This window comes from Oncorhynchus keta, chromosome 34 (genome assembly GCF_023373465.1).
Source record: "Oncorhynchus keta strain PuntledgeMale-10-30-2019 chromosome 34, Oket_V2, whole genome shotgun sequence".
Taxonomy (NCBI): Eukaryota; Metazoa; Chordata; class Actinopteri; order Salmoniformes; family Salmonidae; genus Oncorhynchus; species Oncorhynchus keta.
In genome coordinates this window covers 66,235,129-66,252,352 of record NC_068454.1, presented here as the reverse complement: position 1 = coordinate 66,252,352, position 17,224 = coordinate 66,235,129, and the positions used below count along the sequence as shown (strand labels likewise).

Below are 17,224 nucleotides of genomic sequence, written 5' to 3'. Positions count from 1 at the left end.
AGAACCCTGTTTTCTAAGAGTGTTTAGTTGAAGTGAATATGTTGGCTGTTTTTTCCTGTGGCTGTAATTACTTATGTGATGTCTCACCACCAGTCATACATAGACCAGGCAGCCCTAATCACCAACCAGTCAGGAGCAGATGACCAGGCCTAGGCACCTAGCTTACATGTCTCTGACTACTGTGAAGGGAAGAGGGGTGGTGTCTGATTTTGTTACAGTACGACAAGTGTTGCCTCTGCCTCTCCCTTAGGTGGATGTCAGAGAGAACGGCAGCCCAGAGATGCTCTTCTCTTATTCATGAATCTCTCTCTTACTGCCAATGAGTAATTGATCCCAGAAGGCACCTGTGTTAGAGCAAGAGGAGCTGAGTTCACTTGTTCCCTCAGAGATGTGGTTACAGTCAGTATAGTCCTGTCCCTCCCAGAACCAGCAGCTTTGGAACAGTCCAAAGCTAGCAGAGCCGGAGTATTCTGAGCATGGTGTGTGGGTGTGTAATGATAGAGCATGGCATTTGGGAAGAGGCTGTGGGGGGCGGGGCAAGAAGTGTCTGATGTTGGAGTACTCTGGACTGCAACGGAATATACCCTGTTACACCCTCTACATATTCTACAACCGAAACACCCACATTACCCTTCATAGTGACTCACCAGCTATCATTGTCCTAAAGGGGACACGTTTTAAATCTATACGCAACAAAAATAATACACCCCAAAAAACTTGAGACACCACGAACCATGACCTAAACATAATGAAAACCGCAAGGCAAATAAACTCAGCAAAAAATGAAATGTCCCTATTTCAGGACCCTGTCTTTCAAAGATAATTCGTAAAAATCCAAATAACTTCACAGATCTTCATTGTAAAGGGTTTAAACACTTTCCCATGCTCAATGAACTATAAATAATTATTGAACATGCACCTGTGGAATGGTTGTTAAGACACTAACAGCTTACAGATGGTAGGCAATTAAGGTCACAGTTATGAAAACTTAGGACACTAAAGAGGCCTTTCTACTGGCTCTGAAAAACACCAAAGGAAAGATGCCCATGGTCCCTGCTCATCTGTGTGAACATGCCTTAGGCATGCTGCAAGGAGGCATGAGGACTGCAGATGTGGGCAGTAAATTGCAATGTCCGTACTGTGAGACGCCTAAGACGGCGCTACAACTGCCCGAGTTAGACCAGGAACGCACATCCCTCCATCAGTGCTCAGACTGTCCGCAATAGGCTGAGAGAGGCTGGACTGAGGGCTTTTAGGCCTGTTGTAAGGCAGGTCCTCACCAGACATCACCGGCAACAACGTCGCCTATGGGCACAAACCCACCGTCGCTGGACCAGACAGGACTGGCAAATAGTGTTCTTCACTGACGAGTCACGGTTTTGTCTCACCAGGGGTGATTGTCAGATTAACTTTTATCGGCGATGGAATGAGCGTTATACCGAGGCCTGTACTCTGGAGTGGGATCGATTTGGAGGTGGAGGGTCCGTCATGGTCTGGGGTGGTGTATCATAGCATCATCGGACTGAGCTTGTTGTCAATGCAGGCAATCTCAACGCTGTGCGTTACAGGGAAGACATCCTCCTCCCTCATGTGGTACTCTTCCTGCAGGCTCATTCTGACATGACCCTCCAGCATGACAATGCCACCAGCCATACTGCTCATTCTGTGCGTAATTTCCTGCAAGACAGGAATATCAGTGTTCTGCCATGGCCAGCGAAGAGCCCCAATCTCAATCCCATTGAGCACGTCTGGGACCTGTTGGATCAGAGGGTGAGGGCTAGGGCCTTTCCCCCCAGAAATGTCCAGGAACTTGCAGGTGCCTTGGTGGGAGAGTGGGGTAACATCTCACAGCAAGAACTGGCAAATCTGGTGCAGTCCATGAGGAGGAGATGCACTGCAGTACTTAATGCAGCTGGTGGCCACATCAGATACTGACTGTTCCTTTTTGATTTTGACCCCCCTTTGTTCAGGGACACATTATTACATTTCCGTTCGTCATATGTCTGTGGAACTTGTTCAGTTTATGTCTCATTTGTTGAACCCTATGTTCATACAAATATTTACACATGTTACGTTTGCTGAAAATAAATGCAGTTGACAGTGAGAGTTTATATGAAAATATTAATTGGCTTATGTTTTCATTTTAAAACCAATACAACCATCATCTACTTCTTGGTACATATTATACAGATTTGACTTTAGGCTACCTGTTGGTGTTTTCCGTGTTACTGTTCTCGGAGAACTGTGTATTGTATTGTAGTAGAGCCAAATAGAGTTTTAAATGGACACTTCAGAGAATTCACTGGCCAGGTTGTTATCATCAGAAAGCCAATGAAGTCCTTGCCATCTCAGCAATAAAACAGGGTGGGCTTTAGTCTACCCTTCGAAGATTGTAATTTGAGAGTGGGGGCATATGCTGAATTAGGAAGCTGCATGCTCTTAGCAACTGCAAACAAATGCCTTTGTGGAGCTCAAATGTCCCCTAGATGCATGTGGGTCATTCACTTTTTGCAGCATATGTCATAAATACCCAGCTGCCACCAAATAGAGAGCAAGTCTCTCTCTCCTAGTGGTGTAAATATAGGTTGCTATGAGAACACCATGGCTCCCAGAGAGCATGCTGCCATTGTTGCTCTGTGGAGTGGCTGAGGGTATTCACTGTCTGTCCTCTGCTCAATAAGGGGGAAACTCAAGTGACAACCGACAAGAATAGCATTGGTTCTAACGTGTGGAAGGGTTAAAGAGCTTCTTAAGGTAGTGTTTTCCCTATATTATTTTAGCAGAGGTGACTCTAAATTGTTGCAACCGCTGCAAAAAATATGAAGTAATTTAGTATACAGTACCAGTCAAAATTTTGGACACACCTACTTATTCCAGGGTTTTCTTTATCTCTACTATTTTCTACATTGTAGAATTACAGTGAACACATCAACTATGAATAACACATGTGGAATGATGTAGTAACCAAAAAAGTGTTAAACAAATTAAAATATAATTGAGATTCTTCAAAGTAGCCACCCTTTGCCTTGATGGAAGCTTTGCACACTTTTGGCATTATCTCAACCAGCTTCACTTTGTTTTGATGGCTTCACTATTATTCTACAATGTTGAAAATAGTACAAATAAACAAAAACCCTTTGAGTAGGTGTGTCCAAACCTTTGACGTGTGTGTGTGTATTAGTTAAAAAATGTTTTGTACTTTACTTTTTACCCCTTTTTCGTGGTATCCAATTGATAGTTAGTCTTGTCCCATTAATTCCCGTATAGACTCGGTAGAGGCGAAGGTCGAGAGACATGCGGCCTCCGAAACACAACCCTGCCTAGCTGCACTGCATCTTGACACACTGCTCACTTAACCCAGAAGCTAGCCACACCAATGTGCCTCCACAGGATTCGCTAGAGCAGGGTAGGACAAGGACATCCCGGCAGGCCAAACCCTCCTCTAACCCGGACGATGCTGGGCCAGTTGTGCCCCGCCTCATCGGTCTCCCGGTCGCAGCCAGCTGCGACACAGCCTGGGATCGAACCCAGGTCTGTAGTGACTCCTCAAGCACTGTGATGCAGTGCCTTAGACCGCTGTGTCACTCAGGAGACTTTATATATATTTCTGCCGCGATTCTGCCGAGTTTTTAAATACATGTAGATCGTCGTCTCAATTACTGGAAGTCTATGGGAACGCTAGTAGCAATCCAGTCTCTCATTGATGTGTGCTGACTCTTTCTCTCAGCACTTGGACACCTTCCAAATGAAGGCAGTTTTTTTCCCCTCAGTCCTTAATCAATAGCTAGTCTGTTGTGGAATTAAAAGATCCCAAATGAGATGGCCAAAGATTTCTAAAACCAGATCAAGCTGCTTTAGCAGACAATAGGCACAATGGGGTGGACTACATAATTACCCAAATAAGTAATTTATTTCCTGATATTTACTTGTTTATTCTCCTATGTCCCTTCATATTATTATTAATACATTTTTAAATAAAATGTTCAATGTATATATTTTGATCAGAACTTTCATATTATTGTATGCTAAGAAAAGCACTAATGTCAGGAAATAGATTATTAAGATTTTCCTTTATCTCACACACAGTACACAAATAGCAGTATGTTCCAATAGGATCCTAGTTCATATGTAGTATAGTATGTAGTTACTAATAATATGCAGGTATTTCATATGCTAATTATGGTCAGTAAAATAAATGTCTGTTGGAGTGAAATGGGTCACTTTTGTTTTATTACTCCGTAGTATGCCTAAATTCACAATTCCTACTTTTTAGAGAATAGTGCACCCATTGTTTGGGGCTAATCCCATTGTGTTGCATAGAACGGGCCATGACAGGTGTTCCAAATGGCACACTATCCACTTTATAGTGCACTACTTTAGATTGTCCAGGGCCTATAGAGCTCTGCTCAAAAGTGATGCACCATGTAAAGATTAGGGTGCCATTTGGGATGCAGCTAGTGTTTCCCCTACCTTCATCTTCTAAAATGACAGGTCGTCATTGTGCGCGCCTCTCTTCATCAGGTCTAAACAGTCTCCTGCTTCTAATACACTACAGTCCCAAACTCTACTAACATATTCCACTATTTTAATAAGACCCAGGGAAGGAAGGAATATTTATATTTCCAGAATTATTTTGTCAGGATAACGTAAGAACCTCATACAGTACAAGCTCTTATCAGTCTTTCCTTGCAGAGTTAGCCAGTGAGTTGTATCTCCCACTGACTCACTGCTTCCTTTATTGTTGTCCAATACAACAGAGAGCATTATTGATATGAACTTGAGCCTGTGGCAGAAAGAGCACAGAGGGGTTGACTTATTCTATCTGGATAGTTGCCTAGAGGGGAGCAGAGCCTTATTTGGGCCTTGGAATGTGAACAGTCCCATGCACACAGAGACTAATCTCGTAATCAGTCTAACACAACACCAGGGTAACAAATTGCCAGGTTATAGAAGTAGTATCTATTCACTGGTTAGCTAGATAACCTACAGCTACTGCAGTTCCTGTGCTGTGGGGCTTGTTGTGATGCTTACACACTCCCACTGGGTCTAAACAGCTAGGTTAGGTTTATAGCAGTAGACGGCCACTCCTCTCAACACCTAGCTGGTTTGTTAGTCACTGGCTACTCCCTACTGTAGTCCCCTGTGCTGTACTGTTGGGGGATGTTGTTGACCATATCATAGTTACACTATGGTTACACTATCTCTGACAATCCCTACTGCAATGTAATCCTACAATAATTACAGCTGTATGTCTTTTTGGGTAAGTCTCTAAGAGCTTTGCACATCTGGACTGTACAATATTTGCCCATTATTCTTTAAAACATTATTCAAATTGCCTGATGAAAATGGCTGTCTAACAATCATCAAGTCTTGCTCTAGATTTCCAAGCTGATTTAAGTCAAAACTGTAACCGGGGTCACTCGGTTACATATAATGTTGTCGTGGTATGCAACTCCAGTGTAGATTTGGGCTACTCCTTGCCAATGACAAGCATACCCATAACATGATGCAGCCACCACCATGCTTGAAAATATGAAGAGTGGTACTCAGTGACGTGTTTGATTTGCCCCAAGCATTACGCTTTGTATTCGGGACAAAAAGTTAATTTATTTGCTCAAAGGGATGTTACATGAAAAAAAAAATGTTTTACACCTCTACCAAACTGTGTCCTTCTTTGCTAGGCATTGAAAAACCTACCTTGTCTTTGTGATTTGTGTCTGTGCTTGAAATTCATTACTCGATTGAGGGACCTTACAGATATGAAATTAAGTTGAACCAACATGGAATAGACACTGAATTGACATTTGTGCCCTGTGGAAAGTTAGTTATAAATCGTCCTCAGATTCTCATCAGATCATCCAAGAAACCTCCAAGGTAACTAGCTAGCTATCTTGTAATCCTGAAAGTATAGCCAACCCTATTATAATTGTTAGCTAAGATACAGTAACGTTAAGCTAGCTAAATTATTTTGAGGGTTCATATAGAATTGGCTGGTGATATCACTGAGCTCAAGAGAAAATGAAACTGTCCTTGATTTACAGATGAGTTTCAAAGGAAGAGAACATAATTACATTTTCATGCATTTTGGATTACAATGTCCTTTTAAAAAGTCACTAGAAGTGACCTTCTTGCAGTCGTTCAACAAAATCTTGTATGTGTTTCCATTGGATTTTGTGTTCAGTTAAAAAAATATCTTGGGTTGATTCCTTTCATAACTGGCCAATGAAGTGGAGAGAGCGGACTGAGTGGTTCTGTGAAAGGTCCATTTGTAACCCAGTCACTGATTATCACTGAGGAAGCTGCACTTACCGCCCAGCTCAGTAACGGAGTTTCCTTCTCTCTTTGGGAGACTCTCTCTTTGCCCGAAAAGGTTCTTTGTGTGTGTGTGTGTGTGTGTGTGTGTGTGTGTGTGTGTGTGTGTGTGTGTGTGTGTGTGTGTGTGTGTGTGTGTGTGTGTGTGTGTGTGTGTGTGTGTGTGTTGGCTGACTCAATGGGTCCTGGGCTGGAGACAAGGGCACACTAAGATCTGTCTTGAGCGGAGATGTGCAAGTTGTTGCCCCAATTTCAAACACACAGGTGCAGTGTCTACCTGACCCATTCATATTGGTATACCACACTACACTGGTTTTGATCAAGAAGTTATTTTCATTTAATCGCCCTCTCTGTAGTGTTTGGAACAATTGTATTTCAATGGTTCAATTGCTCTGTGGCGGTGTATGGATGCCGGACTTAGTTATTAATAATTAATTTAGGTGAGGTTAGAGTCCAAGCACAGTGGTTTGTTGAATGTTCACATGCATGCCTACTCTCCACCTTCAAAGAACAAGGTGTCTTCAAGGCTCCTAGAAGAGACCTTTTCCCTGTAGTCCTTGGGAAGGATTTATAAACATAAACACGGACTGATATACAGAACGCTTAATCGAAAGCCCAAGGACTGACTTGACGTGAGTGGTGCAGATTTATCTCATACTGTTGTTTGCTCAGTAGGGAGAAAGTGTGTAGCTATTCAACATACCTATAAGGGAAAAAGCATGAATCATTGTAAACGGTATATTATAGTCAAGATAATGGTGTGTGCTGAGACAAAGCTACAATTTGTTCCTCTGACACGTGTCAAATACTGTACATAGTCAGGTATAGTGAAAGTTAGGACCACTAATGATTTACATCATCTTCTCTCAAAGTCCTGCTATCAGTGCAGTTAGCGGCATGTATTTTGGTGCAGTGTAGCGGTGCCGCCTGTGCTCAAGAAACGTTGAAAAGGTTTTTTATGCCTCTACTCTAATTTATATATTGAAGCATGAAGCATTATACAGTAAAATGACAGACAATAGAAAAACATTGTAATGCGACAGACATGAGTGTGGATGAATTGCAATGCATGCTGGTTATCTTTATCCTTGTGTGTTTAGATGGTTACATATCTGTACTGTATAAAATAATTGTTCTATTTATTTTCACAAAAGAAACTACAAAACAATATGATAAAAGTTTAAAAGGCAAATGAAAAGAGTGTGCAGGAGGGGTTACAAACCCAAAGGCTTGTGGAGCACCTTTGTTAAAAAAGTATTTATAAAACAAGATAACTGCGTTAAGTTTTTATAATAATGAACAAATCATGATAAGGAAATTCCTTGGTGTCAGATTTGAATGGAACATCACATCAACACGGACCATTGTGACCCTGACAACCAATAAACAACCTTTACATATCTGGAGACAGACTTGCTTTTAAGTAATCTCTCTGAAAGACAACTTGCCATTCAAGTTGCCTCTTGTGTTTGTTGTCACCTATCCCAGCACAAAACGGCAAAGTAGTGCGAAATCTTGTCTATTCTATTTTGCTTTCACCATGACGACCGGACTGCCTTTTCTGGGAGAAAACAACATTCATTTCTCTAGGTTGCCACAATCAGGCCAATCTGCAAATGCCAATTTTGCTCTAAAATATCTGATTGTAAAACTAATCTTAACCCAAAACTTAGCCATACCCCTAACCTTATGCCTTAACTTCTTATGGCTTAGATCCCGCTAACGGGATTGATATGACAACAGGCAGTGAAAGTGCAGGGCGCCAAATTCAAAACAACAGAAATCTCATAATTAAAATTACTCAAACGTACAAGTATTTTACACCATTTTAAAGATAAACTTGTTGTCAATCCCACCACAGTGTCTGATTTCAAAAAGGCTTTACGACAAAAGCACACCAAACGATTATGTTAGGTCTGCACCTAGTCACAGAATAACACAGCCATTTTTGCAGCCAAAGAGAGGAGTCACAAAAAGCAGAAATAGAGATAAAATGAATCACTAACCTTTGATGATCTTCATCAATACATGTATTGTGATCTTCACAATACATGTATGTTTTGTTCGATAAAGTTAATATTTTTATCAAAAAATCTCAGTTTACATTGGTGCTTTACGTTCAGTAATGTTTTGCTTCCAAAACATCCTGTGATTTTGCAGAGAGCCACATCAATTTACAGAAATACTCATAATAAACATTGATAAAAGATACAAGTGTTATGCATGTAACTTTAGATAAAGTTCTCCTTAATGCAACCGCTGTGTCAGATTTCAAAAAAGCTTTACCGAAAAAGCACACCATGCAATAATCTGAGTACAGCGCTCAGACAACAAAACAAGCCATACAGATATCCGCCATGTTGTGGAGTCAACAGAAGTCAGAAATAGCATTATAAATATTCACTTACCTTTGATGATCTTCATCAGAATGCACTCCCAGGAATCCCAGTTCCACAATAAATGTTTGATTTGTTCGATAAAGTCCATAATCTATGTCCAAATACCTCCTTTTTGTTTGCGCGTTTAGTACACAATCCAAACACGGAGCGCGGGCAAGTCCTGGCGAAAGTTCAGATGAAAAGTCATATTGCAGTTCGTAGAAACATGTCAAACGTGAGCATGCATGATCAGCCCATGTCACTCTGGCAGACCTCTGACTCATTCAGCTCTTATTCCCCCCTCCTTCACAGTAGAAGCATCAAACAAGGTTCTAAAGACTGTTGACATCTAGTGGAAGCCTTAGGAAGTGCAATATGACCCCATAGACACTGTATATTCGATAGGCAATGACTTGAAAAACTACAAACCTCAGATTTCCCACTTCCTGGTTGGATTTTTTTCTCAGGTTTTTGCCTGCCATATGAGTTCTGTTATACTCACAGACATCATTCAAACAGTTTTAGAAACTTCAGAGTGTTTTCTATCCAAGTATACTAATACTATGCATATACACTGCTCAAAAAAGTAAAGGGAACACTTAAACAACACAATGTAACTCCAAGTCAATCAAACTTCTGTGAAATCAAACTGCCCACTTAGGAAGCAACACTGATTGACAATAAATTTCACATGCTGTTGTGGAAATGGAATAGACAACAGGTGGAAATTATAGGCAATTAGCAAGACACCCCCAATAAAGGAGTGGTTCTGCAGGTGGTGACCACAGACCACTTCTAAGTTCCTATGCTTCCTGGCTGATGTTTTGGTCACTTTTGAATGCTGGCGGTGCTTTCACTCTAGTGGTAGCATGAGACGGAGTCTACAACCCACACAATTAGCTCAGGTAGTGCAGCTCATCCAGGACGTCACAATAATACGAGCTGTGGCAAGAACGTTTGCTGTGTGTCAGCGTAGTGTCCAGAGCATGGAGGCGCTACCAGGAGACAGGCCAGTACATCAGGACACGTGGAAGAGGCCGTAGGAGGGCAACAACCCAGCAGCAGGACCGCTACCTCCGCCTTTGAGCAAGGAGGAGCAGGAGGAGCACTGCCAGAGCCCTGCAAAATGTCCTCCAGCAGGCCACAAATGTGCATGTGTCTGCTCAAACGGTCAGAAACAGACTTCATGAGGGTGGTATGAGGGCCCGACGTCCACAGATGGGGGTTGTGCTTACAGCCCAACACCGTGCAGGACGTTTGGCATTTGCCAGAGAACACCAAGATTGGCAAATTTGCCACTGGCACCCTGTGCTCTTCACAGATGAAAGCAGGTTCACATTGAGCACATGTGACAGACGTGACAGAGTCTGGAGACGCCGTGGAGAACGTTCTGCTGCTTGCAACATCCTCCAGCATGACCGGTTTGGCGGTGGGTCAGTCATGGTGTGGGGTGGTATTTCTTTGAGGGGCCGCACAGCCCTCCATGTGCTCGCCGGAGGTAGCCTGACTGCCATTAGGTACCGAGATGAGATCCTCAGACCCCTTGTGAGACCATATGCTTGTGCGGTTGGCCCTGTGTTCCTCCTAATGCAAGACAATGCTAGACCTCATGTGGCTGGAGTGTGTCAGCAGTGCCTGCAAGAAGAAAGCAGACCTGAATCCAATTGAGCACATCTGGGATATCATGTCTCGCTCCATCCACCAACGCCACGTTGCACCACAGACTGTCCAGGAGTTGGCGGATGCTTTAGTCCAGGTCTGGGAGGAGATCCCTCAGGAGACCATACGCCACCTCATCAGGAGCATGCCCAGGCGTTGTAGGGAGGTCATACAGGCACATGGAGGCCACACACACTACTGAGCCTCATTTTGACTTGTTTTAAGGACATTACATCAAAGTTGGATCAGCCTGTAGTGTGGTTTTCCACTTTAATTTTGAGTGTGACTCCAAATCCAGACCTCCATGGGTTGATAAATTTGATTTCCATTGATAATTGTTGTGTGATTTTGTTGTCAGCACATTCAACAATGTAAAGAAAAAGTATTTAATAAGAATATTTCATTCATTCAGATCTAGGATGTGTTATTTTAGTGTTCCCTTTATTCTTTTGAGCAGTGTATTAGCAACTGGGCCTGAGTAACAGGCAGTTTACTCTGGGCACCTTATTCATCCAAGCTACTTAATACTGCCCCCAGCCATAAGAAGTGTTTAACCTCTGTCTGTCCCCCAGGAAGAGGATGAAGTCCCGAGCCCCTCCTCCGCCCCCGGCCCCCGAGCCTGCCCCCAGGAGAATCTTCCGTAACGCCGTGCCTGATGGGGGAGGCTCAGCGCAGGGCAGTATGGGCAGCATGGTGATGGACACCAAGGAGAACATGATGAGGACTAGCGTAGACCTCCATATCACTCTGCCTCAAGGCTACCAGACCAGCAGCACAGTGGACGGCAGGTGAGAGGCAACACACGCACACACCAACACATACACACACACGTCACATATGCACACGTACACATTTCCCCTTCGGCCCTCAATTCACAGATTCTGCTATGTATGTGGATGTGGCCCTGTTTGGTATCTGATCAGAGAGGCCTTTTCAAGGTTCCCTCAGTGGCCCAGAATCAGTATGTGAGAAGCTGACCTGCCAGAGCCGCTCTGGCCTTAATGAGGGTCTCTCGCTCTTTCTGCTGGAGCAGTGAGTGAATCAGACCAGGCCATCCAGGACTCCAGCCCTCATGCAGAAAACAAGACAAGGGCCTCTGTTAATGAGTGGCATGTGAGAGTTTCTAAAAGTTTTTTTTTTTTTTGTGAACCAATATTGGACAGTGGTCCCAGGTCTGTCTGAAGTCTTGTTGACTGCTCTGGACAGAAAAAAACATCTGGGATCAGGCTCATACAGTGGTCGTCATCTCTCTCACTTGGGGCCGTCTTTTCCATTGCCTTTTACTCTGAGTGATGCTCTTTGCCAAGTAATTTGGGTAACACTTCATTTGGATAGTCCATCTTTAGACTATCAGTAACATTTCAACTAGCTATCTATACTAAACAAAAATATAAATACAACATGTAAAGTGTGGGTCCCATGTTTCATGAGAAGAAATACAATTAACATTTCTAATACGAACAAAAAGCTTATTACTTTCAAATGTAATGCACAAATTTGTTTACATTACTGTTATTGAACATTTCTCCTTTGCCAAGATAATCCATCCACCTGACAGGTGTGTCATATGAAGAAGCTGATGCTGGGGACAATAAAAGGTCACTTCAGAATGTGTAGTTTTATCACACAATACAATGCCAAAGGTGTCTCAAGCTTTGAGCGAGAGTGCAATTGGCATACTGACTGCAGGAATTTCCACCAGAGCTGTTGCCAGAGAATGTTTATTTCTCTACCATAAGCCACCTCCAATATAGTTTTAGAGAATTTGACAGTACGTCCAACCGGCCTCACAACCGCAGACCAAATGTAACCACGCCTGTCCAGGACCTCCACATCCGGCTTCTTCACCTGCGGGATGGTCTGTGACGAGCCACCCGGACAGCTGATGAGACTGTGGGTTTCATTTATTTAATTTAACTAGGAAAGTCAGTTAAAGAACAAAATCTTATTTACAATGAAGGCCTATCCCGGCCAAACCCTAACCCGGACAACGCTGGGCCAATTGTGTGCCGCCCTATGAGACTCCTAATCACGGCCAGTTGTGATACAGCCTGGAATCATACCAGGGTCTGTAGTGACTCCTCTATCACTGAGATGCAGAGCCTTAGACCGCTGCGCCACTCGGGAGCCCCTTTCGTTTGCACAAACAAAGAATTTCAGCACAAACTGTTAGAAAGCGCCTCGGAGAAGCTCATCTGCGTGGTCCTCATCCTCACCAGGGTCTTGACCTGACTGGTTTTCTGATCCACATCCATTTCCTTATATGAACTGCAACTCAGTAAAATATTTTAAATTGTTGCATTTATATTTTTGTTCAGTATAGATTCACATGTTTACTGAGCACAAATCACATCTCTAGCACTGACCTTAAACCTTATCTTAACCCTAAACTTAACCCTTATTCTTAACCTAACCCTAACCTTAGCATACAGTTGCTTATCAACAGATGGTCACACTATCTGTAGAGCATTTACAGATGAAAAATCTGGACAATCCAAATGAAGTGTGTGTAGCCGTCATTTGATTTATGGGAAATCAGTTTTGCTGTCTAAGTGCATGATAAAGCCCATGGGAGTTTCATCCAGGTGTCATAAATGTCTTGTAATCTCCTGGTTCATGTGTGCAGGAAGCAGTCAGACAACACCCTCTCCATTATGGTGTGTAAGGGTTTTGTCACAGTTGTCACACTGTTTTCATTATGTTAGGGAATACAGATCAATGTGTTGTGTTTCCAGTGTCTTGTCAAAGCCTCATTTGCTAGCTAGATATGTTATTCTAAGAAGAAAGTTGTAGTATAAATTAATACATTGTTATTTTCGAATGAACCGTAACTCCCCATCCTACAGCTAATGTGTAATGCATTATGATGCAGTTGTAAGACTTGTGATGAGAAACCTTTGCCCTGGTATTTGTGTTGGTTGTTCAGAGCAGCCCTTTAGCACTTTGGTCATATGAGCTGTCTTCTCCCAGCAGGCAGTAGAAAGCATCCTTGAGTTTCTCTCTGTCCTGGATTGACAGTTACCCTTTGACACCTCGTCAGTTGATGTTCTGTATTACATGACAGTTCATATGATGCTCAAAAACAGAACATTGTATCAGGATTTATTAAGACATTCTACATTCTCAAGTGAAGGATTTGGGACACTGGCCAGTCGGGCTAGTAGACTGCAATTTTTACTAGCCCAGGTTACATTTTCTAGCCAAATTTGTGACATTTGATATTTGAAATCCAAAATGTCACTTGCCTGATGGGCTAGTTTGGCACATTTTCTACTAGCCCCATCTGCAAAGTACTAGCCTCAGGCTAGCTTAATTTCCATCCCTGCATACATATATTGTAGGTAGATCAGATGGGTAATTTATTGTCAATTGACTAAGGCTAGATTTCCTATCTGTAATTCATTTAACTTTCTAAAACGTCACTAAGTTCAGATCATTAAATCAGCCTTTTATGTACCAATTTGCCTTCTTATCTAATGCTGTAAGCCGAGCGGCATGAGTGCTTGCCTATGCATCACCCAGTGTAATTACAGCTAAAGGAGGTAACCCTATCTGTCAGTCAAGGCACATCCCAAACGGCACCCTATTCCCTATATAGTGCACTACTTTTGACCAGAACCCATAGCGGTCTTGTCAAAAGTAGTGGTCCTTGGTCAAAGAAGTGCTCTAACTAGGGAATAGGGACTTACCTTGGTCTACTTTGTCCCGCTCCGCTCTACTCTACTCTGACGAGCCTATGACTCTACCTCCACCTGGCTTCCTTTCTGTGACTCTTGTGCTGCTTTTGCCTCTCTCTGTGCAGAAAAGCGCTCATGGACCTGTTGGTGGATCTGTGCAGCCGGTACCACCTGAACCCAGCATATCACACCCTGGAGCTGCTGTCCAGCGAGGGCCTGTCCCTAGCCTTCAAACCCAACAGCCTGCTGGGGTCCCTGGACGTTGTTGCCATAAGCATCAGGGAGAAAGTGTTGCAGGACAAAGTGGTGCGGAAACCTCCGCCTAAAGTGCCAGAGGTGAGTACCTACTTATCCTGACCTGATATAGAGGTGTGTGTGTGTTTGTTTGTTACTGAGGATATGTAGCTGCATTGTGTTTGAATAAGCAATTAGCTGTGTTTTATTGTAACCTGATTCATAGTTTTCCTCTGTTTAGTCTTCCATGAATGCACATGTATGTAGCACTTCATGAAGTTATTGGAAACGAGGTTGTTCTGGTCTGGGCATTTTGTTGTTGTAGTGCACGGGTGGGTATCGTTGACTGTTTTGAATAAGATGTTTTCAGCATTCATTGAACCTAACCTTTGACACTTGGGAAAGGTGATGTATGAATCTCTATGTAACCATTGCGATCGCCCTTCTTTACCTTTTGACACTAAATCGTTGCAGCAGGAAAGGCCACAAAACCCCGAAAGGGCTCATGCTAAGGTAGGCAGCAGGTGTTGTAGAGCCAGTCTCTAAACCAGTGGGATTATTACCGGCTTTCGGTGGCTGATTGAGTGTCTTCTCTCTCTGTCTCCAGTGTCTCCTACCTACCTACCTAGCATGTGAATTTTTCATGAGAGCCTTACCTTTAGTTACCATGCATTATTTCTACTCTACTCTCAGGCCTTACTGGCCCTGGTGGCCCTGCTCCCCCTATCTCCCTTTGACCTCCCTTTGGCTGATGGCCATAGTCTGACACTATTTCACTCTGAGTCATCAAAACTGTGGGTAACACTTTACTTAAAACCAACTGGTATAATGCATTATGATGTGCTTGTAATGCATTTTATGACTTGTAATAAGCATGTACAGTATAACCCCTCCTTTGAAACTGAGTGGTGTAAATTTAAGTAAGCATACATAATAATCTATTGATTTCGATGTATGTATTTTTATGTATTCCACTAACATTTGATACATTTTTGCCTAAAAATATGCTTTGATTCTTTTTATAAGTTGCCTCAGTAAGTATTAGCAAAGAGCCACACACAAAAACAGTTGTACTTGTGATTGTTACACACTCTTGACTGGTAAGTGGTTGACATGATGTTTTCGGAAGGAGAGTCTTGAAGTCTGTACATTGTGTACTGGTGTGTGACTGTCATGGCCTCCGTGATAACAGTATCTTTGTTGTATGTCCCAAATGGCACCCTACTTCCTATATAGTGCACTACTTATAGTGCACTACCAGATCCCTATGGGACCTTGTTAAAAGTAGTGCACTATATAGGGAATTGTGTGCCATTTGGGATGCAAGCTGTGTTCTTCATAACAACCACCTCAACCCTCTTAGTGCTTCTTGCACTGTTGTTATGATCCCTCTCTATGGGTACACCAAACACCCTGGGACTGACCAGTCATTGGCTGCCCACACACAGGCCCTCTCTGTCAGGCCTCGACTTGGCTCCCAGCCTCAGTTACCTCAAAGTGCTAGTCTTGAATGACCCCCCAGGTCGGTCAACAAATGTCTACATTCTAAGGGAAAAGCAGCTGAAAGTAAAGCATAACCTCTTTTAAGTGAGGTGGAGTGAAGTTTTTAGTTAATTATGGTTTATCCCACGAGTCTGACACCCACCTTTTGTCTCTCCCTCTCTCTCTCAATATTTCCATGCTAGTTTTTCCCATTGGATGTGTACTGCTGAGACCTTTTACTTTCAAGTCCCATTTAATTACTGAGCTTAGACCTGGGTTCAAATTGTATATTTTTGAGCGTTTGATTGAGCCTGCCTGAAGTGCCAGATCGGCATGATTGCAGACAAGCTCAAGGTCAAACGAATACTATTTGAATCTAGGAGATTCTTTAATGCTCTCTAATACTGCATCCATCCATTGGCACTAAAGTCACTCTGTCTTCCCTGTAAAGAAAACGGTGCGTCTGGTGGTGAACTACCACAGGAGCCAGAAGGCGGTGGTGAGGGTGAGTCCCCTGGTGCCCCTGGAGAGCCTGGTCCCAGCCATCTGTGAGAAGTGTGAGTTTGACCCGTCCCATGTTCTGCTGCTGAAGGACAATGTCAGCAACCACGAGCTGGAGCTGGACAAGTGTCTGAGTGAGCTAGGCATCAGAGAGCTGTACGTACTGGACCAGACTCTTGGTAAATAAACCACCTTATACCCACATCTCCCTCTACCTCTTCCTGTAGAATGGTGACATGTTTCTTGCCAACTCCTATGGTCATCCTATGGTCATTGGTACTACAATGATTATAGGAGTTGACAAGACAGCACAAACAGACCTGGGACCAGGCTACTCCACATCCTCACATGATAACTACAGTGTTAGCCTGGTCCTAGATCAAATCAAGTGTGTAATGTTAAGGAGTTGACATTGTATCAGAAACAGATCTGAGATCAGGCTAACTGTACCAACCTATCTCTGTTAACAAACTGTTACTGTTCCTCTTATTCTTCTCAACCTGTTTAATCGTATATTTAATTTGAGCTCTCTCTGTTGTTTTCTGTCGCGCTTTTAAACCCTGATTGCATCTATAATCAGCACTCACACGTGAGATTATTTTGAATCAAAGTAACATGCATTACTTTCTTACTGCAGCTAGCTACATCTGCGCCTGTAATGTTTACATGGAGTGTAATTCAGTCTGGGCTAGTTCATTTTATCAGGGTGGCGCTGCAGAATAAATAATAAGTGAGCTTGTGTTTACATATTTGGTTAAATGAGCTTCGATAAGCACATGACTTCCAGGGTGTGTACTCTGCCCCCTATGACTCTGCCCTTAGAGAGGCAATATATACGGTTAGTCATTCGAACACTACCTACAAAGCCTAGTGAGACGTACTGATGCTCGAGTTAAACTAGACACAGTTGTCAAACACCATAGTCAGTGTTGTTGATAGTTTCACTGTTTCCCTCTTTTCTGTTAGGGCGGGTGGGGGATT

At 43.0% G+C, this 17,224-nt stretch overlaps 1 protein-coding gene across 11 annotated transcripts in view; it reads left to right on the top strand.

Moving 5' to 3' along the window:
- Positions 1-17,224, top strand: part of LOC118367720 (protein cordon-bleu-like) — a 68,881-nt gene that overhangs the window by 15,067 nt on the left and 36,590 nt on the right. For 9 of the 11 annotated variants that reach the window (XM_052494464.1, XM_035751346.2, XM_052494465.1 and 6 more), the window contains 3 exons: positions 10,922-11,137; positions 14,152-14,362; positions 16,194-16,422. In XM_052494464.1, coding sequence (XP_052350424.1) covers positions 10,922-11,137; positions 14,152-14,362; positions 16,194-16,422 — 656 coding nt within the window. Of the gene's footprint in view, positions 1-2,627; positions 2,755-6,780; positions 6,945-10,921; positions 11,138-14,151; positions 14,363-16,193; positions 16,423-17,224 lie in introns of those variants that run through there. The other 2 variants (XM_052494468.1, XM_052494466.1) reach the window with 2 other exon arrangements.